Here is a 23,321-nt window from a genome sequence, read left to right as displayed (position 1 = left end):
AAAAAAAATAGACTTTTCCCACAGAAACAATATAATTTATTTTCCAAAGACTATTACAATATCATATATTGATGTAAAAGAAAAACATGCAATTGCTTACACAAACATTGCTTATGAAGTCTTACGTTCTACATACTCACCCAACAGGATTTTAAATCGTCATTTAAAGGAGGGTCGAAATAGAAGTTTATTTGTTAAACAGGGATGCACAGAGAGCAAATGTGAGGATTCGGATGGGATTGGATTAAAAACAGGAGGAGGGGGGAAATACAGATGTAGTCCTGTTGTTTCAAACCCGCATTTTCTTTTTTCTGAACTCAATCGCGATTTTGACGTCTTCAAAACAAGTAAATTTCATTCCTCAAGACTTGAGTGTTCGGGATATTTTTCATAGGAGCGAGAGAATGCTTCGTAAGGATTTTTACGATTTCTTAATAAACTTCAATTTCATCCGAAAGCTCTTGTTTGCAACCCTTTTTAAAACACAGAAAACCAAGATTAGTGAAATGGTATTTATTAATCACTAATAACTTAAATTACTAAATTCACATTTGCAAAGCCAAAATAAAAAAGAAACCATAACATTAAATGAAAGAGGTGTGTGAGGAGTTATTATTATAAATCAACTTGAAGAAAACTACAAAACTCTTAACTTGGAAAATAATATACAAATATTAACCTTGCGTATATGTTATTGCAACTTCATTGCAACTCTTGGTTCACCACAGAATGCAGGCATTTTTTTCTGAATAAATGTGGGACAATGAATGGTCGCATATACGTTAGTTCCAACAAAGAGAAAACTCTATTCCGGGCATTATTAGCTGTGAAAGTATAGATTTTAACTGCAGGTGGAACTTGAAATGAAGGTTACAACTGCACATGAGTGGAACAAAAAACCTGTCGTCAGTCCATGCAACATATATCTTTCTAAGAGAGGCTATGGTTGAAGGCCCCTGATACGCCACCACCTTCCCCACAGCATTGTATGAGGTCATTGTGCGAAATAAGAAAACCATGGACATTCGAGTAAATAAATTGCTTCTTTAAAACCCATATTTAAATGTTACAACTTATATTTGAAGTTAAATATTTTTGAAAGTAAAAAAGATATTTGAGTGCGAAAAATATACTTAAGTAAGTATATCTTTAGATTATCGTGCAAGGATATATCAAATCCCATACGTTGCTCAAGCAAATTGCTAGAATCAATAAAAAAAATACATATTTTTCGATTAAATTTGTTTGCCTCAGAATGTGTGTGGATCAAGAGTTTTTTCCAGAAAATTTTACATTGAGAAAGAGCGCGTTAACGTAAGATTCCACAACAAAAACTATTTTATTAATCTTTAACTCTAGAAATAATTACATTCTTACTTTTTTTGAAATCATTAATATGAATGTATCAAATGTATATTAACAAGTTGCAATGTCTCTTATTGAGTAACGCTTGTTTTCATAAAAGAGACTTGCTGACTCAAAAAACATCAGTTAGTATACTTCTAACCTGAACATTTTCTAAGTGGTATTAAACAATACCACTCTTCGTCTCAAAATCGTCTTAAATTGACAAATCAGTGAAGTTAGAAATGTAGCAAATATCTAATGACAAATTTGGGCCTATACACAATGAGGACCGAATATGTACTGATCCAGGAGCCCTAATTCACCATATAGATGAATTTGACCGAATGAGTGAGGTTAGAAATTTAATACATTTCTATCAAAATTTTACATTTACTCAATTTCTAACCTTACCGATTTGACGAATTAGCCACATTACTTATACAGCGAAAAAACGTCTACCTTCAACGGCGACCCAAGAACTTTAATAAGTTGAAATAACACATACCAATGATGTACAAATCACATCTGTCCAGCAAATTAAAAGAATTGTTCAGCTCACTCGCTAAGTAGATAATAAAACTGCGAAATTACATGTCTAAGGAAAATGTTACTCGATCAAGACACAATTAAACGACTGACTCTAATCATTATTTTAGAGCTTCGCGTCTAAGTAAGCGTCCAAACTGACCGGCGTCAAGTTAATAACGACCTGAAATTCACATGAAACGAAAATAAAATATTAAAATAAGAACAAACGTTCTAATACCGCAATTGTGCTATTTTTACGGGGGTTATGCCCGGTTGTTACTATTACGGGAAATGCCGGTAAAAATTGGAACAAGATATATTCCCTAATAAACAATATTACAGACTAATACACGACAGAAATTTCGGTAAACTAAGCAGACAAACAAAGTTTAGAAGTTGATGTTTTGTAACTCCATTGAAGGAAAAGCTAACTTACTCTTCTTTTAAGATTAACAGAGTTACAATACATTTAAATAAAAAACACTTAAACAATTTATAGTTACTTACGTGGAGAATAGCTGCGAGACCTAGAATATCTCCTGCGGCTTCTGCTGCAATAATACGGAGAAGGTGACCTACGGTATCGGGATCCTCCTCTATTATAATCGCTGAATATTATTTACTTTTAGCAAAAAATACTTTAAATGAAAAGTAATACTTACTCTCGATCTCTCTCTCTACGGCCACGTCCTTCATATCTGTCATATTTGCTGAAAATAAGTCACAATATTACGTTAAATTAAAGTTAAAACAATTGTTCGAGGGATCCTTTAAGGTGTTTTTATAATCTTAAAACAACAACTCCTAAACATCCTCAATTAGTACTATATCCGTAGAAAAACATGTCAAATTTCATTTATTATTGAAACTGCCACGTTTCTTAATGGAAAAAAATATTTATTTGCACATAAATACTTACTACGTAGGTTTTCCCATGTAGATTCCCGGAGTGGGTGTATGCGCCCTTTCAGTGATGGAAAAATCAACACGGATACTTTTTGAATTTATCTTCATTCCTGTGCACTGATCTTTGGCTACTTTGGCATCGTCGCTACTTTCGAAGTAGACAAAAGCAAAACCTCTTGACCTGCCAGTCTAGAAATTAGGGAATAAATTAAATTGACCGATATCAAAATATTGTTTATAGTTCGGCATGGCCAGCTGTTTTTACAGAGTAACGGAAAAGAAATAACAAAATCGAGGAAAAACATAAAATATCGTGACCAGATATACGTTACGAATCCAAGTAAAATGCGCAAAAACACTTTTCACCTAGTTTTTAAGTTTGTTGCTGCATTATAGGACTCAGAGTCATGGAAAGAATATAAGGATAAGCAATGAGGTAGGTAATTTCTCAAGTACATATATTCAAAAACTTACCTTAGCATCAAGAACGACTTGTACCCTCTCGACAGGCCCATACTTATTGAATATGTGATAGAGTTCGTCTTCGGTGGTGTGGATGTTAAGACCGAACACCCCAAGGCAGCGGCTCGGCTTCGGATTATCGCGAGTGCCCATGTGGCGCCTGCGACTAGACATAGGACTGTGTGAAACAGAGCGCCGGTAGCCCGAAGAACGCGATTCGCTGCGCGAATACCTTGAGGACTTGTTACGTCTGTCTGAGCGTGATCGACTGCGCGACCTGTAAGGCCAAATCACAAAGACACCATTTAGTTATTGACCCTTGAAGAACGCTTAAGTTGCCCCTATGGCTTCTGCTTTAAATTCACCTTTTAGTTTTTTCCCCCCGTATTGCGGATAATTATTTGGGAATAATTACTTGGTCAAACAGTACTTAGAAGTTTATGTCATTTGCATGTGGCTTGTTTGTTTCAGAGGTGTGCAAAGGAAGATGTTTTGGTGCTTTGTGCTGCCTCGAGAAATCGAAGTGTGAAATTAGATGTTTATAGATAGAACAAAGTTGAAGGTCACATTTATATAAACAATAAAATTAGTTTACACAAATCTATAATTATCTCAGGTATAGCCTTATAATTTTTTAAATATGATTATATAGGAATAATCTGAAAAATCCAACCCAGACAACGACGTAGTCCAACAGTGATTGCGGTTATTGTCAAATAAAACCTCAAACAAATTAAGCCAGTTTACCATTCAATGTAAATTACTAACGGATGATCATTGAAAAAAACCTCGCAACCCGTAAATGTAGGGCTTTAAACTATTTCTACTTGCCATCAAACATTTGTCAGAAACCAGACGAATTTATCCAGTTCATGTCTGAAAGTTTGGCGTTTACTTAATACTTTTTTAATGATCATCTTTTATATAAGTTTACACTCCTTGATATAACATTATTTGCTTTCTCACCTGTCACTTCGACGACTGCTGTATTCCCTGTCTTCCCTACGACGATCTCGGCCTCTGCTTCGGCTTCGACTTCGACTTCTAAATTAAAAAAAGTTCAAAATATGAAATAAAAATTTGACTTTTATAACATTTGTACATATTTTTTCTTCAATTTTTGGAAATCACACCTTACATAGCAATAGTTTTGGTGGAAATATACTGACGATGTTTTTTTTTTCAATATACCAGGTCTACCGGTATGAAATGAGCGCTATTTTGTGAAAATAAAACACCAATTTTAACAAGAAAAAAAATCTATTCAAAATATTGATCATTGCTTTCTTCACATTTTGTCCACCTTTCTGGCAATTTATGGATACCACGCCTATAGAAATGTGCCTCTTTGGCATCAAACCAATTAGACACCCAATTTTCTACTTCTTCGTACGAATCGAAGTGCTGCTCAGCCAATGTGTGTCCCATCGATGAAAACAAATGGTAGTCCGAAGAAGCCAAATCTGGTGAATACGGCGGATGGGGTAGCAACTCCCAGCCAAGTGTTTTGATGGTATCCTGAACCGGTGTTGCTTTGTGTGCAGGTGCGTTGTCATGGAGCAAAATTACCTTCCCGTATCTTCTGGCCCATTCTGATCGTTTTTCGATCAATGCATTGTTTAAATTAATCAATTGTTGTCGTAGCCAACAGCATTTACGGTTTCACCAAGTTTTAAAAGCTCGTGGTGCACCACACCTTTCTGATCCCACCAAACACACAGCATTGCCTTCTTGTGGAATCGATCAGGTTTTGCAGTCGATGTTAATGGTTGTCCTGAATCAACCCATGATTTTTTCCGTTTAGGATTTTAAAAATAAATCCATTTTTCATCTCCAGTAACAATTCGATGCAAAACTGATTTTCTTTCATGCCTTTGAAGCAAAATTTCACAGGTGTTTTTTCGGTTCTCCATCTGTCTTTCATTCAATTCATGCGGCACCCATTTTCCACACTTTTGGATCTTTCCCATAGCTTTTAAACAATTAGAAATTGTTTGTTGTGCAATATTTAACATTTCTGCCATTTGTTTTTGACTTAAAATGTCATCTTCATACAATATTGATTGCAGTTTGGCGTCTTCAAACTTTTTTGGTGGTCTGCCACGTTCTACATTTTGCACATCAAAATTGTTATTTCTGAATCGTTGAAACCTTCTTTTGCATGTAACTTCTGATAAAGCATAATCACCATATGCCTCGACAAGCATTCGATGCGACTCTGCAGCACTTTTCTTCAAATGAAAGCAAAAAATTAATGCTTTCCACAAATCATTTTGTGGTACAAAATTCGACATTTTTGGCACAATGAAATAATATATTGTTATTTGTTCAAGGACTTGATTTGTACTAAATATATTTGTCAGTTTGCATACCAACCAAACAAACAAACAAAAAAAAAAGGTTTGTTTACAACAAATGCCCTATATCAAAACATTTATATCCTCATGCTCACTTCATACCGGTATACCTGGTATTACAAACCTTTTTATACCATTCATAATAGGTACGTCTGAATAAGTCAAATGTTAGAAAAAACAGGATCAAACGTTTAAAAAAAAAAGCCGACGTGTGGTCTCTTATTTAGTAAGCATGGCTAACGATTAGTTGACTTTGCTTTAGAAAGAAGTTAATCTCAAACACATAAAAAAAACTGAACATTAAGAAAAGCATTTAGATTAATCCCCGATACCAAAAAATGAGACAAAAAACACAAGTTTAATTACCTACAATGAACAATAATCATTGAAGAAAAGATGATAACTTGCATCAAAGAAACCGTCATGTCTCAGCGATTACCAAGAAGAGTTTCAGTCTCACACATTTTACATATTCACTTCTCATACTGTTAATTTCTGTTTTTTTACTAAGTTTTCTTAGGCTCTAAAGACGGTGGCCAATTTGTCTAAGGTGTTACAATTTTTAATAAAGAATAAAGATTATTCTGAGTTAGTTTTAATTAAGATTAGTATGCAATTCAATGACCCCAACAAGCTCTTCTGGTGTGAATTACTCTCAAAAAATAAAAGAAAGAATGAACAAACCGCCTGAAACGTCGTCATTATATTCACATACCTTATCACCGCCAGTTAACGTCAAAAAAATGTTATATATCAAACGTGATTTAATAGTGTCATTTCTTATGTTTCACTGGCCCATTATTTACACTAACATAACAAGGTTTTTATGACCGGGAAGTAGATATTAAAAATATATGTCAAAGAAAGCCTTGGCAATTCCTAGCAGAGTATCTTTGCTATGTACTAAAAGCCTGTAGGTAAACATACTATTGAGAAGTGAAACATAAGGCATAAATCCTATAAAATAGCAAAGGGGGACAATAAAAAGGGTTAACTTCTTTTATATTCATTTTCCTACTATAAATTTTAACATCCTTTAAAAGTTATATATTGGCAAATAAAAATAGATTTTACTAAATTTATTTGAAAAATTAGTCAATCTTAATGTGAGGCTAATGACATAATTAACTAGCTTAATATTTCCAAAATTCAATATAATTTCCTTAAAAATAAAGTACCTTAATAATTCCACAAAAAATAACCATTTCATAAATAATTGGCCCAATAAATATTTTTAATTTGCTTGTAAATTTGAGCTAAACACACCATGAACTCTGAGAATAAAAATTAAAACTCTGGCATCCTGCATCTTGGAAATGAAACATTTAGGCACATGAATTTATATTGGCTTTTTGTCCTATTTTTTATTCTACACTATAGTATTAGAGTTATGAAATCCACATATATTCTCATATTTTGTCCTTGAGTGCTAGAGGCATCAATAGCCCTCATGATTCATATTTGATTCAACAAATCAATAACATGGTAAAACATGTCTAAAATAACAGGGATTGAAAAAGAAAACTACAGAGATTGAAAAATGGCTTTGCACATTTCTTAGATTTAAGTTTTTCGGTGTTACTTTCAGATAAATAACCAAATAAAAATTGCAAGCTTTCTAATCAGTGATAAAAAGAACTATCTTTATAATGTAGTAATGAAGGCGAAAACAATGTCCGGAAATTTTAAAGCTATAATTTAATTAAAAATCATAGTTTAGTAGCATTTACCTTGAATAACTTTTGTCTTTATGGTTTCTTGGGGAGTCATCTCTCCTCAACCTGGGTGAACGATCTCGTTCCATGCTTCTGTAGCTTCCCTACAAATAAATAATTATTGGAACAACGTGAAACTGAAAAGACAAGTAAACAATGGTCAAGAAATTGATCAAACAAATGGGAATAACGACATGGAAAACTGCGACTTTGAGTGTTGAATATTAGAAAGGATATAAATCTGAATGTACCACCAACGGCAGCATCGTATTGCATGATTCTTTGCCGGCTTCTCTTCTGACCAAGTTCAAAGCCACGCCAAGGCATTTCAGGTACTCACCTCACGGTCGCTCATTGTTTAAATGGTTGATTTACAAAATAAAGAGGTAAAAACTCAAACAACAATAGAACTAACCACCTAATTATATACTTTTGGGCAGGAACTACGCCGAAACTGGCGAAACTTGGAAAAACTGCTTCGTAGTATGGAAGACGCTGCTAACCATCAACGATCTTCGGAAACTCGGAAGGGAACAGAAATGATAAAAATGGCGGCAGGCAGAGACAAACGAAGAATGGCACTTGCAACTGACAGTTTGCATAAATGACTTTTCGCTTATAGGTGTTTTCGAATGTAATTCTTTTAGTATATAAAGACATGGTTGTGCTTTATCTGCAATCAGCAAAATCTGAATCTTAAAGCTGTGAGTGCTTTTGTGCAAATTGGTTAATTTTTATATCGCATCAGACAAGATTTTATTTTTTAGGATTCTGCTGTAATCATATTTGTGATATCGATCTTGCAGATGAGGTTGAGTCGTAGAAATGACGCAAATAAAATGTCTTTCAGGGCAAACACCGGGAGTTTTATGTGCTCAAGTACAACTGAATATGGTCAATTATCAAAAGTCAACCAATGTCAACTTGTATTTGCTTGTCAGCTCGTGGACTTGTCATTTGAATTAAAATATCGAATCGTGACAGTGCTTTTCTAAACGTGAAATATGGCGGGTGCTATGTTGTTTGAAAGATCTCAATCTGTTCATTCTCAACACCAGAACTTATTAAACTTAAAGCGTGCTGAAGAAAATGATGAGAGGAACATTCAGAATAAAGAACAGGACATCCTTAACCTCGGGGAAAGGTACAAAAAAGAGGGTAAGGCCAAGGAACTCGCCGACCTCATAAAACAAACCCGTCCTTTTCTGAGTGAAATCAGCAAAGCCAAGGCAGCTAAATTAGTTAGGTCCCTTGTCGATTTCTTTTTGGATCTTGAGGCCGGCATTGGAATAGAAGTACAGCTCTGCAAAGAATGCATTGAATGGGCAAAAGAGGAGAAGAGGACGTTCCTCCGTCAATCATTGGAGGCAAGGTTAGTGGCTCTCTACTTTGATACTGGCATGTTTGCGGAAGCCCTACTGCTAGGATCTACTTTGCTGAAAGAATTGAAGAAATTAGATGACAAGAATTTATTAGTCGAAGTCCAATTACTTGAGAGCAAGACGTACCATGCCTTAAGCAACCTTCCAAAAGCCAGAGCTGCGTTAACATCAGCCAGAACTACAGCCAATGCTATTTATTGCCCTCCAAAGGTACAGGCCGCCTTAGATCTGCAGTCAGGAATATTGCATGCTGCTGAAGAGAAAGACTTCAAAACAGCTTATTCATATTTTTATGAAGCTTTTGAGGGGTTTGACAGTGTTGAATCCACCAAAGCTTTAACTGCATTGAAGTACATGTTACTTTCAAAGATAATGCTAAGTAATCCTGAAGATGTCCAGCAAATTGTTAGTGGGAAACTAGCCATCAAATATGCTGGACGAGACATTGATGCTATGAAAGCAGTGGCACAAGCATCCAACAAAAGGTCATTGGCTGATTTTCAACAGGCAGTTAAAATGTTCAAAAGAGAACTTGAAGATGATGTTATTGTAAGGGCTCATTTGGGCACCTTATATGACAACATGTTGGAACAAAATCTCTGTAGAATAATTGAACCATATAGTAGAGTTCAAGTTGATTATATTTCAAAAAGTATCAGACTACCTATGGCACAGGTGGAGAAGAAATTGTCACAAATGATTTTGGATGCCAAATTTCATGGTATTTTGGATCAAGGAGAAGGTAAGTTGTACTTTTTGTCCAAATTATATATAGTCATTATAGAACCCATTTTTTGAGCTAAATCTTTAGTGATTTGGCTTATAAAGATCAAAACAAAGAAAATGCTTAGTCATGGGGGAATTTGGCAAAGCATCAAGTGTGCGACTAAAATATTGGTCTTGCACTTATATGATTTGAACCTAAAATATTTGTATAAATCAATTTGTGCAATGTATAATTTTGGTGCTCTAGTTGCTGTTTTTAAATAAATTCAATAAATTATGATAAAAGCCACAATTGCCACATCTTTTAACTGTTGTAGTATTTAAGCATTGAATTATGAAGGTATTTATTGCCTTATCATTTTGAGTAATTTAAGTAAAATAGTATTATAGTGTAAACATCCCTAAATTGGTGTTTACCTTATTTCATAGAATTACAAAATTTTTGTTTTTTTAGGTGTCCTTATTGTGTTTGAAGACACTCCAGTAGACAAAACATATGAAATGGCATTGGAGACCATTCACAGTATGAGCAAAGTGGTAGACACCCTTTATCAAAAGGCAAAAAAGTTGTCATAGGTTTAAATTTAATAACATACATACTAATTAAAAAAAAAAAGAACAGACTGTATTTTTCCTATCTTATAGTTTTATTTAAACTGGAACAGCTCTTAAATCTTTGATTTGCCATTACCTTTTCCCATTGTCTTGATACTTAATGTCTACAGTGTACATAATTAACATTTTTAGCCTTATTTTACTTGTGAATAATACCTCACACAAATATAGGGCTTGCTGGAGCAGTTAAGTAGCAGACTATTCTCAGTTAAGGGTAACTAAGAACACCATTCACCCCTTACTAAAGACTTGAATGACCACCCTCATAAATATTTTGGTGACAAATTTGTGAATATCTTCACAACCTAAGATAATGAAAATTAAGTATTGAAGCAAGTGGAATATGAATATGTAAAAACGTGAAGCATTTTGAAAATTTGTCTGTCAATTGTTGGGAATTAGCAGTATCTATTAATTTCAATTTTTATATTAATATTTCCTATGTTATGAAGAAGGTGACAAGTTTGTCATTGAAATGTTAACGAGAGATTTCGTCCCCATCCCTGACTTTTTCTTTCATTTCAAATTAACTGGAAAGTGTGCAATTCCACTAATCCAACAACCTCTACGTGTGGGCGAAATGTTATTCCCAAACAAAATAAAAGAAATGAACAATCCGCCTCAAACGTATAGAACATATTAACATTTTTAGGATTTTTGGGTATATTATTAACATTCTGTAAGATTTGTTTTGATTTTCTCTTGAGTTGAAATTATTTGTGTTTGCGCAACATTTGTCAAATTTGTGGTAAAGGTTTTAACAATTTGGGAAATGATGCGACGTCAATGATGTAGAAATTTCTTATTAATAGTGTTTTGTTTATTGCTTAACATTAATTAAATAAATCATTTATAAATCTATTCCTGCGTTGTTTTTGTCATTTGCGCGTGTGACTTTTTCCCGGATTTACCCCAAATTTCTTTCTATTCTTCTTCTGGCAAGGAGTAAACATGCCTGGCATTCGCTTAGCTTCTTCAAAGGTAGGTAAGAGAAAGTTCACATCGATAGGGCTCCAAGGTTTAGGTTTATTGTTTACCGATACTTTATTCGACTCTGAATGAAGGTCAAATACTTCTCCTTGTTTGTCTTCACTAAAAATAAAAAAATATTTTTAAGAAAATTATTTCAAAGAACTCTGCGAATACACAAACCCGTCAACAACTGCCTTTCTAATGGCAAGGAATGCCTCGTGTTTCGGCAGATGTTGCATTAAATATTGTCCGGGTTCCAATTTAATTAATTCTTGAAATACTTTCTGCAAAATTCCCAAACTCAACTGAGGCTTATATTGGTAATGTGTCTGTGCCTCAGCCGCAATTTTTTGCATGGTGCACTTCTGGGTATATATAACTTCGTTAGCATTTGTCGCTATACCCACTAAATAAACGAAATGTCAATTAATGGCACAAAATGTATTATTCTTAAAGTAACCTCGGTATAAATTCGAGAAAGGGGTAAAGAAGAGGGAGGTCCAGTCTTTAGCCAGCTCTTCTTTAGATGGAATTCGTGCGCCAAACTTTAATTGATGCTCTAATTTTGGGCGCAAAATTAGGGGCTGCAAGGCGCCATTTTCGACCCGCTAAAAATACATTCATACCTACATTAATAATTTTGTTACAGACCAGAATACAGTATCTCTGTGATGTATCAAAATACCTAGTAAAATAAACGAAATTCACCTCTACTGCGTCGAGTTTATTCCGGACTAGTACATTAAATTCTATATTTTTTTGGTTGCTTTTCATCAAATTGTTTTGACACGACGTTTTTTTAATGTTCCAAAGTTTATAACTAGCATTATGGTGTATAATATGACTTGTGTTTGAATCCACATCTTCATCTAGAACAAAAAATAAACTTTTAAAACAATTTAACGACGCTAGCCTGTACGCAGAGGTCTACGCAACGACATGGACGTTCTTTGCAGAGCTGAGTTATAAATATTCAAATTCAAATACATACTTAAATATCATAATGTGACAAATTAACATCGAAAAATGAAGATAAACAGTGTTTTGAGTATATTACCGCAAACTAGTTATAGATGCAAAACTTTTTTGAAATCCGATTTTCTCTAATTTAAACGATGAAAATAACATTTACAGTCCAAATACCGGATATTTAATGAAACAAATTCGATTAGAAATTTCAAAATAAGCATTTGGTAAACTTTTAGTTGTACCATATATAGGGTTAAAAAATGATATGAACATGATGACTTGACCGATTTCCAGTTTTTTCTTTCTTGTGTATATCTGGTTCGTTTCTCATTCGTTACTTACAACTTAATTGATAGGTTGCGATACATCTACAGCATGAATTAAGTATAAGAGACAAACTAAAAACTTTGTTTCAAGTATATATCAGACTAAAGTATTGAAAAAGCTGATAGATTCGAACAAAAATACTGTGGACTCAAATTTGATGTCGAAAATCGATTCAATATGCCTCGGGCTATCATATATTTCTCGGTATATCTGTATACTACTATAAAACAAAACGGCCTGAATTTTTTTCTGTAAGAGTCCTCCATTGCACTTGATCTTTTTGTCTATCCTATAGTAAGCAACTTTCTTGTCCAACGTATGGGACTGCGAATGTGTTGTACAACATTATGCACACGCACCTATCTTAACGTTTTAATTTCAAGAATCTATTGAACGATTTTAATATAATCTAGTTGTAAAAGCGATCTTAAACGTCGTTTGTAACTTTTGAATTGTTGTTTAGTTTAAATAATAGAGTGATATGAATATTGAAGCTAAGATGGACTTTAGAGAAATTTAAAAAAAATTTCTTACCATAATCAGGACTATCCATCTCAAATCCCTTAGGATTTAAAAAGTTATTGCTATTTGTAGAGGACACTGAAGGATCGGGGTATCTAAAATAAATTGTTTAAAACGGAACTGAGTCAAATTGATATTTTCCTTAAATAATAATTTCAGTAAAAAACATGAAAACATAACTAACACACACCTAAAAGCTTCAAATTTACAAAAATTCGTTTTGATTAATCTCTTGTATCCAATATAAGCCAAATCAACACAAGACATATCATACTGTGAAAATGGCTTATTGATAAATACGATATTTTTTGAATAGGTACTTCCATCTTCTAGAAAAAAATAAGTTTTTTTTTAGACAATTTGATATAAAGAAATATACCTGCTTATACCCCTCGGAACACGCATTGTTTTTACAACAAAAGGAATCATCCATCTTTTTTTGAGATCACTGGTGTCTGCTATGCATTTCAAACCACTAAGGGACACAACAATATCAATGTGCTTCTGAGATTCTAATATCGACTGTACAGTCTTATCATCACTAACTAGAAATTTGTCAAGTTTTAAGTTATCAACAATAACCTTTACAAATAATTAAATAATATAGGTTAATTTTTACGAGTCTTTCAACTTACCTGGTAAGCTGGAATTTACCAACTTATTTTTACCTTGAGGTAAGGTATTCACCAGATAACAACAACCTTTGAAATTTGGCTGTGTAAATTTAGGAACCGTTCCCTAAAAATGGATATAAATGTGTTTGTACTTTGGAAAATTAATTTTGTGTAATTATGAACTTATACAATATTCAATGTTATGGTCTCCTTTATATGATCTATTTATATATTAGGCAAGTGAGGTATATATCGCTGGCAAATTTTCATACACAAAAATACCTTAGTAATATGTACTTTGAAAATTCTTCAAGGATTTATGACAAAAAATACCACAGCAATCTGCAACTCAAGTCAAGTACCATGTTTAATATATGGCCCTTACCAAATCTAACACATTGTTGATACACTGAAAATCAATAACACTTTCAGTTTCATCAAAATTTAAATTTATTGTCGTCAATTCTTTATAGAATTGTGGGTAGGAAGTAAGTCGTTTCCATTTGGCCTCCCAAACTAACTGCCCATATGGAACTAAAGCCTTCATCTTGCAGGTGAATTTTTTCGACCCAACTCGTACCCAATCACCATATGCATATTTTTGGTATAAGCTATTCTCCTCGACAATTTTAGGTTTCAATTGCTAGAATTATATTTATGTTGTAGCATAATTTATTAAGCACACATAAATAACATATAACAGCTTGTAGTATAGAATATGGAATATTAATTCCTACAACTTACACTGAAAATCTTTATAGAAAATTGTTCAGATGGAGAATATTTAGAAGGATCCTTTCCAGACTTGAATATTTCTAAGGCATTTAAGCAAATCTCATGTGCCCAATGATCAAGTACTGATTTTTTTTTAGTTCCTATTGAAGATGCGCCTGGTATACGATCACTTAAACGCTTGTTTAACTTTTGTACTTTTTTCTTAGGTACAAAAAGAGAGTTGTCTTCAAAGGCTTTGTATACAAAAGACCCTGCAATAACTTCCTCACTGATGAATGCATTTTCAGGGTCAAAAGTTGATAATACATTTAGCCTCCTGAAACATGGTAGAGAAAGATTATAGATTGTAACTCTCATATATGGAATACCTAGTATGATTTCTTACTTGAATCTTTTTCTTTTAAGATATTTATGTAATGAGTTCAAGATATGTCAAAAGTGAGATTTTAGTGTTATTTAGAAAAAATTATCTCTCTTAGTCTTACAGAATACCTATATTATTAGATTAACAAAATCCTGCAACTAATACCATACAGTAGGGTTGTAATTAATTCTGCCTTGTGACTAATTTTTATTAATGCTTAATTTAAATTTATAATTAAATGAATAATTGTCTCGCCATGTGTCTATAGAGGATATCCCAAAATGATTGCAAAACTGTTGTTAATGTATCAATAACAAATCCATCTCTGTCCTGAGAGGTCAGGACCAAGGTAATAAGAAAATGAAAATGGAAAAAAAAAACCAACAACCCACCTAAAATATACAGAAGATATTTAAGGGATAAATGTATTATATATATATATATATATATATAGCAGTACTAAGCTCAAGCCATGATTCAACAACACTGTGTTATAAGTTTTATATTTAAATAATTTTTATATCTCAATCTGGTCTTGAAATAAGACAAGGGAGGAAGAGAATTAGAAATTGCTCGTCTAGTCATTCTAATTCCCTGTATACCTACAATGAGCTTACTTACCAATTAATGTTTAAAAATTCGTCCATAATTTAACTTCTATAGAATTAGTTTTTCTCGTGAGAGTTGATCACTTGACAAAACTTTTACGCTACTTGGTACTTATCGATAGAAGATTTTTAATGCACATATACATACGTTGTATATATTTCATTTCAAGTTAACTGGTTTTTTGAAAAAAACTGAATTAAAATCAAATCAAAACTTACTTAACCTATTTCATTCACATCCTTACAATTGTCTGATTTCAACTGTGTTATTTATGTCAGCTGTCAGGCCTAAATCATGATCAGAAATTCAAAATAAAATTAGTTTACCACTCTTTGTTCTTCTTACACCGCAGTGTCTAGATACTTAATTAATCATAACGTGTTCATTTTCAAAATTTTAGTGCATATTATGACTTATTGAAGGTTCTAAAAAACAGATCTTAAACCATTTTCCAGTTTTTCTTAACATTTTATTTTTCACTTGACTGAAAAGAAAAGAGTTACGGAATACAGGGCAAATGTAGGAGTCAAATGTTTGACGGGAAGTTGCGCACGAACAAAAAAATCGCTCGTTGCTAAAAAAATAACATTATATTTTTGATTAAAAAAATTGTTCCAATATCACGCTTAAACTTAGCATAACAATTATACTTATATACACCCCCCATTAAACTATAAATTGTATAACTACAATACGCAACATTACATAATATAACAAATAGCCATGTATATAAAAAAATAGAGAGTGTCACAGTAATTCTGTTACAAGACAATATTTCCGTTATGAATGGATATTCAAAAATATTTTCGCCATAAATTGTTTGATTTGATGAAACGCGTTATATGATGGGACTTCACTCTTTTTAATGTTTCCGATTATACCGGAAAACCCTGTTAACATCCTTATTTTAAATGAAATACCCTATATATTCTCGCATTTTTAGATTCCACACATTAAAGTGATTAACTAATAATTCGTGCTCCCTATTCTTAAATCTTACTTTTAAATGCCATATGCCATTTTTAGCTGTATAGAGGTCGGAACAACGCCTGTAATTGTGTTTTCATTTTCTACTACTACTAACTACACTATTTTACCAAAAACCAGCCACATTGCTTGTAAAACTATAAAACATATTTCAAATTATTTTTAGTTAACATTCAACCTTGCAAATTTGATTAAGAATAATTAATCATTCCGCAGACATATTTCTAGTATTAGGACAGTATAAACGAAATTACAGGTGTGCTTCTAAGTTTTACGCAGTCAAAAATCGCATATGGCATTTAAACATAAGGACTATAAATAAAGAGACCTAATAATTATTGAATAACTTCAATGTCTGGAATCTAAAAATGCGAAAATATACAGGCTGTTCCGTTTGAAATGAAGGCGTGGAGAACGATATTCAGTACAACCGGAAATTCGGTTAGTCCTCAATGTCTCCGAAATTGACTACTATTTGGCTTACCAGTGAGCTGCCTTATATCACCAACAGCTTCAACATTCACACTCACCCCAGGCCGACTTTGGAACACTGATGATGATATGGAAAAAGTTAAAGACGTTTAGGCAGAATAATCCTTTTATACAAAAATATAATAGCAAGAAAGAAAAGTCTATTTAAATTTTGTCTTGATAAAAAGTGTGATAACGCTACTTTAATGTCTAAGGAATTGTCCTTGGATTTGTACATAGACCTATTATGTTTACCTGAAGTACACGCACACATAATTCAGACCGATACATAATGCGTTTCATCATACTAAAGAACCTGTCTCCCAAACATTTACTAATATCTCTAACCATAACAGAGATATCGCCCTGTTACAAAGTTACCAAGACACCCTCTATATAACAATAAGTTGGTAAAACAACTAAAAATTATTGTCATCCATGGAAAAAAAGAAGCTACAACTTGTTTTTAAATACATTTTCTTTCCAATTGGTCACGTCCTGCCACCAGTTTGGCCTGCTCATCGCATATGGTGAACTAAATACTGCCGACTGCAGTTTTTTATAGACCTAAAATAGGTATTCAAAGAAATCGACAAAACTTCATATAGTCAATATTATACTTGTCCATCTGATGGTCCCAGTACAGAGTTAAGAATGAAATCCGGAGGAGCCAGGACATCCACTAGAGAGACTGCATCATTCTTAAGTTCAAAACAGAGTTTTAAAATCGATTCTTGGATTAATGTTGTTAGATCTACTCCGTCGGATACTCCTCCTTGGTATAACGTTCCTAAATGATATTTGTCCAACGAAAAAAGTGCATACAATGCAAACAATTTCAACAGAACGTTTCGAAGTTCCTGATCGGCTGTTTCTGACACTTTATCTAACATTGTTTTTAACATAAGATGCTGCAAAAAGAAATTTAATCAGTAAGCAGTTATTTGAACACGTCCGTGTATGAACTAACTTGTATATACGCTATGGACACATCCTTTGCATAAAAAATTTGATTATCATTTTTGGCCCAGAACAAATGTTTTCCTTGCTGTAGTTCAGCCTCTAATTTATTGTGCGTGCGTTGTAAAAGGAAGCACGTTAACCATTGGTAAATAGAAATGATGTCTAAAAATAACTAATGTCTAAAGAGTACAAAACTTGAAATTTAATTCACGTACTTTCTGGCAAACATAATTCGTCTGGAGTTCTAGCTCGAATTTTAGTGTTATGCAGTATGTGAATTGCGTTTGATAAAAAGTTTGCCGATTCTAATGGTGTTGAAATAGGTTCATTTTTCAACACTAACGGCCACAATTTAAGCAACCAATTACTGGTTTGTTGAATTAAAACATAATTCTCCCCTTCGTAAGTTAAGTTTGCGTCATGGTCGTTGCGGATCTCCCCTATTCCGGCAGCTAAAAAGAACGATGAACGTTGGCGATGCAGGTCCCAGGCGATTAACATTCATGAGCAGTGCTACGGCAAGTGAATATAAGGAGCTATGAATGCAGAGCTCATATTGAAATTGTTCAAAAGACCCCTATTTTTTACCCCTTTAACCCCATCTACTCAAATAATCGTTTAGAGTAGTTAGAGCCAATAAACACTTATCAAATATTCGAAAAATCGGGCTGACAATTGCGACAGCTGAACGATAGGTAAATTCTAACCTTATTTTTTTTTATTTTAAAGTAAAAAATCTATGGTAAGATCTAAACTTTAATTTTCCCTTTGTAGGCATAAAATTCATAATCTTATATGAATTCTAGAATATGGCATATTACGCAGTAGAATTAGATCCGTCTACTGGAAAAACCTTAAAAATGCAGCTGTATGAAAATGTTAAAAACACCATGGACCTGCGAAAACAAATTATGAATGGAGAACTTCAATGCACTATAATAAAGCCCGAACTAATCTGTGATCCCTTTCAAGTGGTTATAGCAGCTAATAAAACGTTAACAAGTAAAAAACAAACAACCAAAAGCGTATTTACTGAAATTTTGTATAATTTGTCTCCATCATCGAACATCAGTCAGAGCTTATCAAAATTTGGAGTGGATGACAAAAGTAAAGGTTTGCTGGTGGTTACGTTAGAGAACAATGATGACAAAAGTGATGCGGAAATATCAAACAATATTTTTGCCTTGGTAAAGGGCGACGTGCTTGATATTTCAGAGCTAGGTTGTACTAGTGACATACGCGCAATTAGAAAAATTTACAAAATAAGTGATGTAGAGTATCATAGTGTGGACCTTTTAGATTCAATTGTTAGTCGAATAGCTATTAAAGAGTAATAAAATTGTTAGATAAATATGGCATGAAAAATTTTACAATTGAGAAACCTGATGTTTTTTGTTATAAAATTCAGCCATAATATCCCACTTAAATTCTTTTACAATTTGAGTTGACAAGCTGGATATTACTTTTATTTATCTTTTTACCTTTCAAATATCCATGACCACCACATGCCTCTCTACACTCCTGAATTGCCTCCTTCATGGTCCAACCTGAAATCGGTTTAGAAGCCGATGATATAGCATGCAATTCTGTACCCCTATCTGGTAGTTGCTCTCTGTTCATTCCTAATACTGAATCTATGGAAAACTGATATTGCACTTCAAATAATTTCGTAGAAAAAATTCTAAGCACGTATGCCGCTGCTAAGTAAGGAAGCAGTCGATATTGCTAAAAATAAAAATGCTCAATTTTTATAATTATTATAAATTTGTTGTAGTGACCAATTCATTACATGTGTCTGATATTCCATTAATGGTACTTCTGAATCATCATCGGGTCCAAATTGCCTTCTCACACCTGCATATCTAATCGCAATAGTTAAAGCTTTTACGCCAAAAGCTTCACAAATAGCAGTGATCGTGACCCTCCCAACTGAGAGAGACCCAAGAGCGGCTCCATGTCTCTTACTGGGATCTTTAAACGGCGTTATATATTCACCTCGCTCGGTAACATCTCCGATTTTATTAAGTAGATTTATTCTTGGAATTTCGTAATTGTTAAACATCAAAAATCTGTTGAAAAATATCGTTGAGCTGTGGTTATTTTGTACTCCAAGAGCAAAATTACCCATTATCAATACCATTCAATCCAAGTTTTTCCCCCAAATCCCCGACAATTACTCCTGGATAAGGCAGAAGTGTTTTAGGGTCCCTAATAGGGACCACAAAACAGTGCAAGCCATGGTTTACATTTTCAGTGATCAATTGCGCATAAACCAGAGCATGAGTGGCCATTTGCCCTAAACCTCCGGCCCAGCATTTAGCCGACTCAAAATTCTTGCTATTCATAATAAATGCCTGCTTTTTTTTGTCAAAAGTCGCAGTTGTTTGCATACCTTTAGCATTACTGCCATGGGCTATTTCTGTTAAACAGTAACAGCCAATAATCTAAAATAATGAAGGAAGATTTTGTTGGATCTTGTTAACAAGAAGAAGCAATTGTTACCCTGCCTGACTCCGAATCATTCATAAAATGTTCATGCCTAGCAGATCCCATACTAAGAATTACGTTGCTGAAAAGAGTGTCAGTAACGCCAAACTTAATGGTGGAGGAAGGTGCTAGTTGTATCATGATTCTAGTCGCTGTAGAGGGGTATTTTAGATTTTGAATCAAATAAGAAATCGAGAGCAATTCTATGGATTTATAAATAAAAGTTTGGCGACATGCTTTCTTTCGTTGCTCGTCGAAACTTGGAGTGTGAATGTTATCTGAATGGTAGTCCGGATATTTCTGGAGCTCCTTGTAGAGTTCATTCTGAAGGACAATAGGTACATATAATTAATATGAGATCTACATAAAATGTCTTTTCTATGAAAATATTTCTTCAAAATTTGTGAGATTTAACAATCATATGACCTTTACGACTGTAAACTTCCGATAAAAATATGGCGAAAACACGAAACAATAAAATTAATAACTCGGTGCAGAAAAATTCAAGTGTAACTAGCTGTCTGCATTGAAAAAATACTCTGCTGGTTGAGATCTCCCTTTCGAATTAACCCACGCGATATAATTACATATTTATAACCGAAAAGCAACATATGATAGTAATTAGATAATCATCTAGAACACAGCAATCATTATCAAACTTTTTAACAATGTGCTAACCACACGTTTTTAGTGACACCTAGATCATTAATTATGTTTTCCATGTTATAATGTTTCTCCTCAAAAGTTCAGTTATACTATTAAATAATTTGTTAATAAAGTATGTAGGTCTATAGTTTGAAATTCAATTTTGTGCGCTACTTGTGAATAAGAGTATCACATAATATTGGAAAGAAATGAATTCATGTATTTTTTATGGGTATTAAAGCTACTAGTTGACTATCGTGATACGACACAAATAACATTTAATAGGTATTTTTAATAGTAAATTTCCAGAGTGTCTATTCTCCCGTAGCAACCTTCCTTACCCTCTTTTATATCTACTTATATATACGTATGTATGCAAGCATATCATTTTACTATTGGGATTTCCACTACTTCTGTTTATTTTTTGCTCTTCTTACAAACTACCTTCGTGAGCTTTTTTTTATTAATTTAGACACATCAGTACTAATCATTACACCTGTGATGTTGCTGCCAATTACTGCTACTCTACATCATTCACAAAATATTTTTTATCAGATACAAATAATAAGATAACTACATGATTATCCTTCGGACAATGTTAAATAATTGTACCAAATAAGCATATTCACCTAGACTATTCTTGACACTCTTTCAGTTTTAACTGTCTATAACACTTATTTAACATATTTCGGCGAATATTAATTGCAATCAATAATCAATATCTACACTAAGTGTTTATTGACGGGTCGTTACGACAGAAGGTCGCAATTAAAAGCTTTTTATTGACTATATAAAAAAGACCAAAAATGTTTACACTACAGCACAAAGTTTATAGTTGACTACCTACGTTAAATAAAAATATTTTAAAATGTACAAAATAAATATGATTAAATAATAAATTTCAGCTTTAAGTAGACAATTATTTCTAAACTTTTATGATGAAATGGATTTTATAATAAATATTCCCAAATCCTCGCCTTCACTTGACTTATCGCCGCTGTTAGCGCTTTCTCTCAATACCACAGCTACAACCCATGCCAGGAGGATACCTTCATACTGATGAACACCACTCCAAACAAGGATACTGTGATGGAAACCACACACTCTCTTCATGAAATTGGCAGTACTGTCAGGATTTTCAAATACTCTGACTATGGACAAGGCTTCAATGCTGTTGTAGAAAGAAAAGGGCACCTTCCTGACACACAAGTTGCTTACAAGAATGTATTGATTGTAGGTGCACCTTGATGCTGTCACCGTTAAAGTGAATATAAATGGGAAAATAAGGATTGGATCAATTATTTAGATTTATCTTTTATTTATTTGTTATGACTTATTTATTTTTAATATATAATAATTTTAATTAAACACTGGTTTTATGATACACTGAAAAGTATCTAAGGAGAAAAAGTTGATATGAACTAACTATTATTATTGCATTGGATAGCAGTAAATAAAAGACAGAAATATAAAGGATATGCTGTTAATTATATGAATAAATCTATTTGTTCCTCATTCATAGAAAAAATAATGATCATTTTACTAATGGACTTGGCACTGAATATGATCAGGTTGGACTTTTACTTAAAGGTATAAGGTGAATTTTGACATTCTAGTTTCAAACTTAAGGTAAAGTTTTAAATTTCATTGAAAGTTTATAATCAACAAATTTTTAATTCAACAACAGGTGCAGTTTAAACTAGAGTTACACAACATGAGGCAGACATTAAATAGCATAAATGATAGTATTACCGGAGAGGTATTGTTCATATTGATGCTATTACCTTTAGATGATCATTTTAGGTACATCCAAAAGTTATGGAACATTTGACGGAGTTTTTAAGTGCATATGTAAGCAAGTATTACTCCAAATATTACTTGAATATGATCTTCTGATTCCATATGTGAGGAAATACCTTTCAGATGTAGATATCTTTGTTCAACATATAATTTCTGTTCATCACTCATGGATAGTTTAAGAAATGTTTAATTAATGCATAATATATATGTATATAATTAATAATTAATAATTAATAAATATTTTGACCACAGATACTTTTGGTATTAGTAATTGATGTAACATCAGCAGTATCTTCTTTACTTACCTGATATTTGATAGCATCCTCACTTTCTAAAAACACTTTAAGCTTTTTCCAATCAAAAGATGCCTTTTTTCGGTAATAATCAAGTGGACCACTCTTAAAATCTTGCAGTAATCCTGCCATTCTTGTGTATATTTTCAATTCAAGAGGACGTATAGATGAAAGTTGCACTAAAGTAATCTTTCCACATTAATAAGTAAATAAACTTCTCGACCTTTAATCGCCTTAATAAGCTAAAACAAATATGCGTACTGACATTTATTTATAAATGTTAACAATTATACGTTAGAACATCATTAATTTAATTAAACTTTGACCCGGAGAAAGTAAACTACTATTCACAACTCACTTGACAAGCCAAATCACTAGATTTTTTGACAATTGAATGTCATTAGTCCCTGTATTGATTGGTCTTTCTTTGACAGATGATTAAAAAATAAACCAATCAAGATTAACTTAAGTTTACGTCACTCAATGGTATTGGACTAAGATCTAATAGAACATTACTTAAAATTT

At 33.0% G+C, this 23,321-nt stretch overlaps 5 protein-coding genes and 1 long non-coding RNA gene across 12 annotated transcripts; 3 read left to right on the top strand and 3 right to left on the bottom strand.

Moving 5' to 3' along the window:
- Positions 1-13: 13 nt before the first annotated feature.
- On the bottom strand, positions 14-7,869 carry LOC136339989 (transformer-2 protein homolog beta-like). 7 transcript variants are annotated; one of them, XM_066283705.1, is made up of 8 exons: positions 7,731-7,869; positions 7,331-7,419; positions 4,210-4,287; positions 3,256-3,520; positions 2,795-2,970; positions 2,538-2,585; positions 2,383-2,483; positions 14-473 (listed from the first exon to the last, which is right to left on the bottom strand). In XM_066283705.1, exons 2-8 carry the CDS (start codon positions 7,402-7,404, stop codon positions 448-450), a joined length of 768 nt encoding a protein of 255 aa, XP_066139802.1. In that variant the 5' UTR covers positions 7,405-7,419; positions 7,731-7,869; the 3' UTR covers positions 14-447. The 7 variants fall into 7 exon arrangements, with proteins under 7 accessions (XP_066139802.1, XP_066139809.1, XP_066139805.1 ...); XM_066283712.1 differs by having other exon boundaries at positions 3,256-3,403; positions 7,656-7,862; XM_066283708.1 differs by having other exon boundaries at positions 3,256-3,409; positions 7,656-7,858.
- A 415-nt stretch (positions 7,870-8,284) lies between these two features.
- Rpn6 (regulatory particle non-ATPase 6) lies at positions 8,285-10,899 on the top strand. Its single transcript, XM_066301808.1, has 2 exons — positions 8,285-9,439; positions 9,878-10,899. The coding sequence occupies exons 1-2, from the start codon at positions 8,320-8,322 to the stop codon at positions 9,997-9,999; spliced, it is 1,242 nt and encodes a 413-aa protein (XP_066157905.1). The 5' UTR covers positions 8,285-8,319; the 3' UTR covers positions 10,000-10,899.
- LOC136350253 (uncharacterized) lies at positions 10,837-15,404 on the bottom strand. The gene is made up of 11 exons (XM_066301798.1): positions 15,163-15,404; positions 14,187-14,493; positions 13,828-14,085; positions 13,464-13,566; positions 13,218-13,373; positions 13,019-13,157; positions 12,841-12,923; positions 11,719-11,879; positions 11,471-11,618; positions 11,191-11,416; positions 10,837-11,130 (listed from the first exon to the last, which is right to left on the bottom strand). Exons 1-11 carry the CDS (start codon positions 15,186-15,188, stop codon positions 10,917-10,919), a joined length of 1,821 nt encoding a protein of 606 aa, XP_066157895.1. The 5' UTR covers positions 15,189-15,404; the 3' UTR covers positions 10,837-10,916.
- A 317-nt stretch (positions 15,405-15,721) lies between these two features.
- LOC136343487 (peroxisomal acyl-coenzyme A oxidase 3-like) lies at positions 15,722-23,148 on the bottom strand. The gene is made up of 9 exons (XM_066290247.1): positions 22,809-23,148; positions 20,074-20,382; positions 19,696-20,015; positions 19,361-19,640; positions 19,053-19,296; positions 17,787-18,023; positions 17,579-17,733; positions 17,229-17,519; positions 15,722-17,175 (listed from the first exon to the last, which is right to left on the bottom strand). Exons 1-9 carry the CDS (start codon positions 22,926-22,928, stop codon positions 17,062-17,064), a joined length of 2,070 nt encoding a protein of 689 aa, XP_066146344.1. The 5' UTR covers positions 22,929-23,148; the 3' UTR covers positions 15,722-17,061.
- On the top strand, positions 18,267-18,952 carry LOC136343663 (EKC/KEOPS complex subunit TPRKB-like). The gene is made up of 2 exons (XM_066290547.1): positions 18,267-18,313; positions 18,378-18,952. Exons 1-2 carry the CDS (start codon positions 18,311-18,313, stop codon positions 18,903-18,905), a joined length of 531 nt encoding a protein of 176 aa, XP_066146644.1. The 5' UTR covers positions 18,267-18,310; the 3' UTR covers positions 18,906-18,952.
- On the top strand, positions 21,528-22,754 carry LOC136343706 (uncharacterized). The gene is made up of 2 exons (XR_010732838.1): positions 21,528-22,332; positions 22,391-22,754. It is a non-coding gene; the product is annotated as an uncharacterized lncRNA (long non-coding RNA).
- Positions 23,149-23,321: the final 173 nt, after the last annotated feature.

The sequence above is a fragment of the Euwallacea fornicatus genome, chromosome 1, assembly GCF_040115645.1.
Source record: "Euwallacea fornicatus isolate EFF26 chromosome 1, ASM4011564v1, whole genome shotgun sequence".
Taxonomy (NCBI): domain Eukaryota; kingdom Metazoa; phylum Arthropoda; class Insecta; order Coleoptera; family Curculionidae; genus Euwallacea; species Euwallacea fornicatus.
The sequence above is the reverse complement of the archived record's forward strand: the minus strand, read 5'-3'. Positions and strand labels throughout refer to the sequence as shown.

Excerpts from the sequence above, each read along its gene's own strand:
- LOC136350253 (XM_066301798.1), bottom strand. The coding sequence starts at position 15,188 with ATGGACGAATTTTTAAACATTAATTG. Across the intron at positions 11,619-11,718 it reads ATAAACTCGACGCAGTAGAG|CGGGTCGAAAATGGCGCCTT; the intron begins GTGAATTTCGTT and ends ATGTATTTTTAG. Across the intron at positions 11,131-11,190 it reads AGAAAGGCAGTTGTTGACGG|TGAAGACAAACAAGGAGAAG; the intron begins GTTTGTGTATTC and ends TTTTATTTTTAG.
- LOC136339989 (XM_066283672.1), bottom strand. Across the intron at positions 4,288-7,330 it reads AAAGACAAAAGTTATTCAAG|AAGTCGAAGTCGAAGCCGAA; the intron begins GTAAATGCTACT and ends TTTTTAATTTAG. Across the intron at positions 474-2,382 it reads GTCTCGCAGCTATTCTCCAC|GGTTGCAAACAAGAGCTTTC; the intron begins GTAAGTAACTAT and ends TGTTTTAAAAAG.
- LOC136343487 (XM_066290247.1), bottom strand. The coding sequence starts at position 22,928 with ATGGCAGGATTACTGCAAGATTTTAAGAGTGGTCCACTTGATTATTAC. Across the intron at positions 19,297-19,360 it reads TAATGGAATATCAGACACAT|CAATATCGACTGCTTCCTTA; the intron begins GTAATGAATTGG and ends TTTTATTTTTAG. Across the intron at positions 18,024-19,052 it reads TGGTCATGGATATTTGAAAG|CTGCCGGAATAGGGGAGATC; the intron begins GTAAAAAGATAA and ends CGTTCTTTTTAG.
- Rpn6 (XM_066301808.1), top strand. The coding sequence starts at position 8,320 with ATGGCGGGTGCTATGTTGTTTGAAAGATCTCAATCTGTTCATTCTCAA. Across the intron at positions 9,440-9,877 it reads TATTTTGGATCAAGGAGAAG|GTGTCCTTATTGTGTTTGAA; the intron begins GTAAGTTGTACT and ends TTGTTTTTTTAG.